The sequence below is a fragment of the Mycetomoellerius zeteki genome, unplaced genomic scaffold (genome assembly GCF_001594055.1).
Source record: "Mycetomoellerius zeteki isolate Tzet28-1 unplaced genomic scaffold, Tzet1.0 scaffold721, whole genome shotgun sequence".
Taxonomy (NCBI): domain Eukaryota; kingdom Metazoa; phylum Arthropoda; class Insecta; order Hymenoptera; family Formicidae; genus Mycetomoellerius; species Mycetomoellerius zeteki.
The window spans coordinates 15,565-16,888 of NW_017257744.1; the positions used below are offsets into that span (position 1 = coordinate 15,565).

The following is a 1,324-nucleotide window of genomic DNA, read 5'->3' on the forward strand; positions in this document are numbered from 1 at the left end:
ATTTATATTGATATATTTATTATATGTATAAAAAAATATGAATTAAAAAAAAAATTTTTTTTTAAATGACATTGTTTTTATAATATGTATCCATGAATTGTGCGATCCATCGAATCCCAGCCACTTGACATACACCTTCTCTCCCTTCCTACTTTCTTCACGAGAAACACATCCGGATGTGTAGCGCGATGCAACTAGTGCTCGTAGAACGCTCCAGTGATGGATTTTCCGCGATAGTCCTCAAGTAGATAGATTACAGGATTGGTACGCTGCACTTTAATGATTGTAAACACCTCGGTGGTCCAATTGGGCGTGTAACCCTTCTCAAAAATTGTCTTGTACTTGCTCACGCGTACCGAATCGCCAACTTTGAATTTCGCCGAACCCGCGATCTTTATCGCGCTGTACATCGTGCCCAAGAGTCTTTCAGCGATCGCAGGAATTACGTTGGCGGGTCGCATGCCGATAGTGCGATGCTTGCGCGCGTTGTAATCTGACACGAGACGCGACAGTTCGTCGACCCACTTGTAATTGCCGTTGAGCGTAAACATCTTCCACATGTCGTTCTTGAGCGTGCGATTGAACCAGACGCTTTCAACGTCGAATACGTGAAATAGTGATTAACGTTGTGTTTTTTCAAGATTTTCTGGACATCGGCGTTGTGAAACTCCTTCCCCATATCTGTTTGCAAATTTTTCGGACATCTTCCACTCTCTCGAATTATCTCAGCGATAGCGTCAGTCCTCTCGCTTCCCCCTTTGCTCTTGCGATACGGCCCACGCGTACTTGCTCAATACGTCGATGACGGTGAGTATGTAGTGACGGCCTCTATTGTAGCTCGGACGCATCTCGACGATATCAGCCTGCCACAGATCGTCGTATCCTCGGACTATGACGCGCCTTCGCGAAAAATTTCTTCTCGCCGGAGCGTGCAATTCCTCGACGAGACGACGTCTCTCGGAGCTAACTTTTTTCTCCTCACCGGATCTCTTGTTCATGATTCGATGCGTAATACACAGGATACATGAAAAAAAAAATGTATTGTTTCTCGCTGACATCACTCGACTGACTCGTTTCGTCGATACGCGATTTAATTTATAATAAGACCGGCTTCGCGAAGTTCTTCGAGGAACGACTGTATCTCGTTGTCGTGAGCGTTGTTGCCCGCTCGGTGCAAAGCGTCGAGCAACCGTAGACGATCCACCAGCTCGTTGAGATCGTCCCAGTGCACGTAATCGATCGCGTTGTCGTTCAATATCATTGCGTGAGGTACCTTGTGCATATCGTCTTCCATGTAGAGGAGATCGTCGGGAATTCTCTTGAA

General features: G+C 46.0%; 1 protein-coding gene across 1 annotated transcript in view; it reads left to right on the forward strand.

The window, feature by feature from the left end:
* LOC108729308 (uncharacterized) overlaps positions 1-1,028 on the forward strand; it is a 2,600-nt gene extending 1,572 nt beyond the window's left edge. The window contains exon 2 of the mRNA XM_018458369.1: positions 768-1,028. Coding sequence (XP_018313871.1) covers positions 768-1,028 — 261 coding nt within the window. The remainder of the gene's footprint in view (positions 1-767) is intronic.
* Positions 1,029-1,324: the final 296 nt, after the last annotated feature.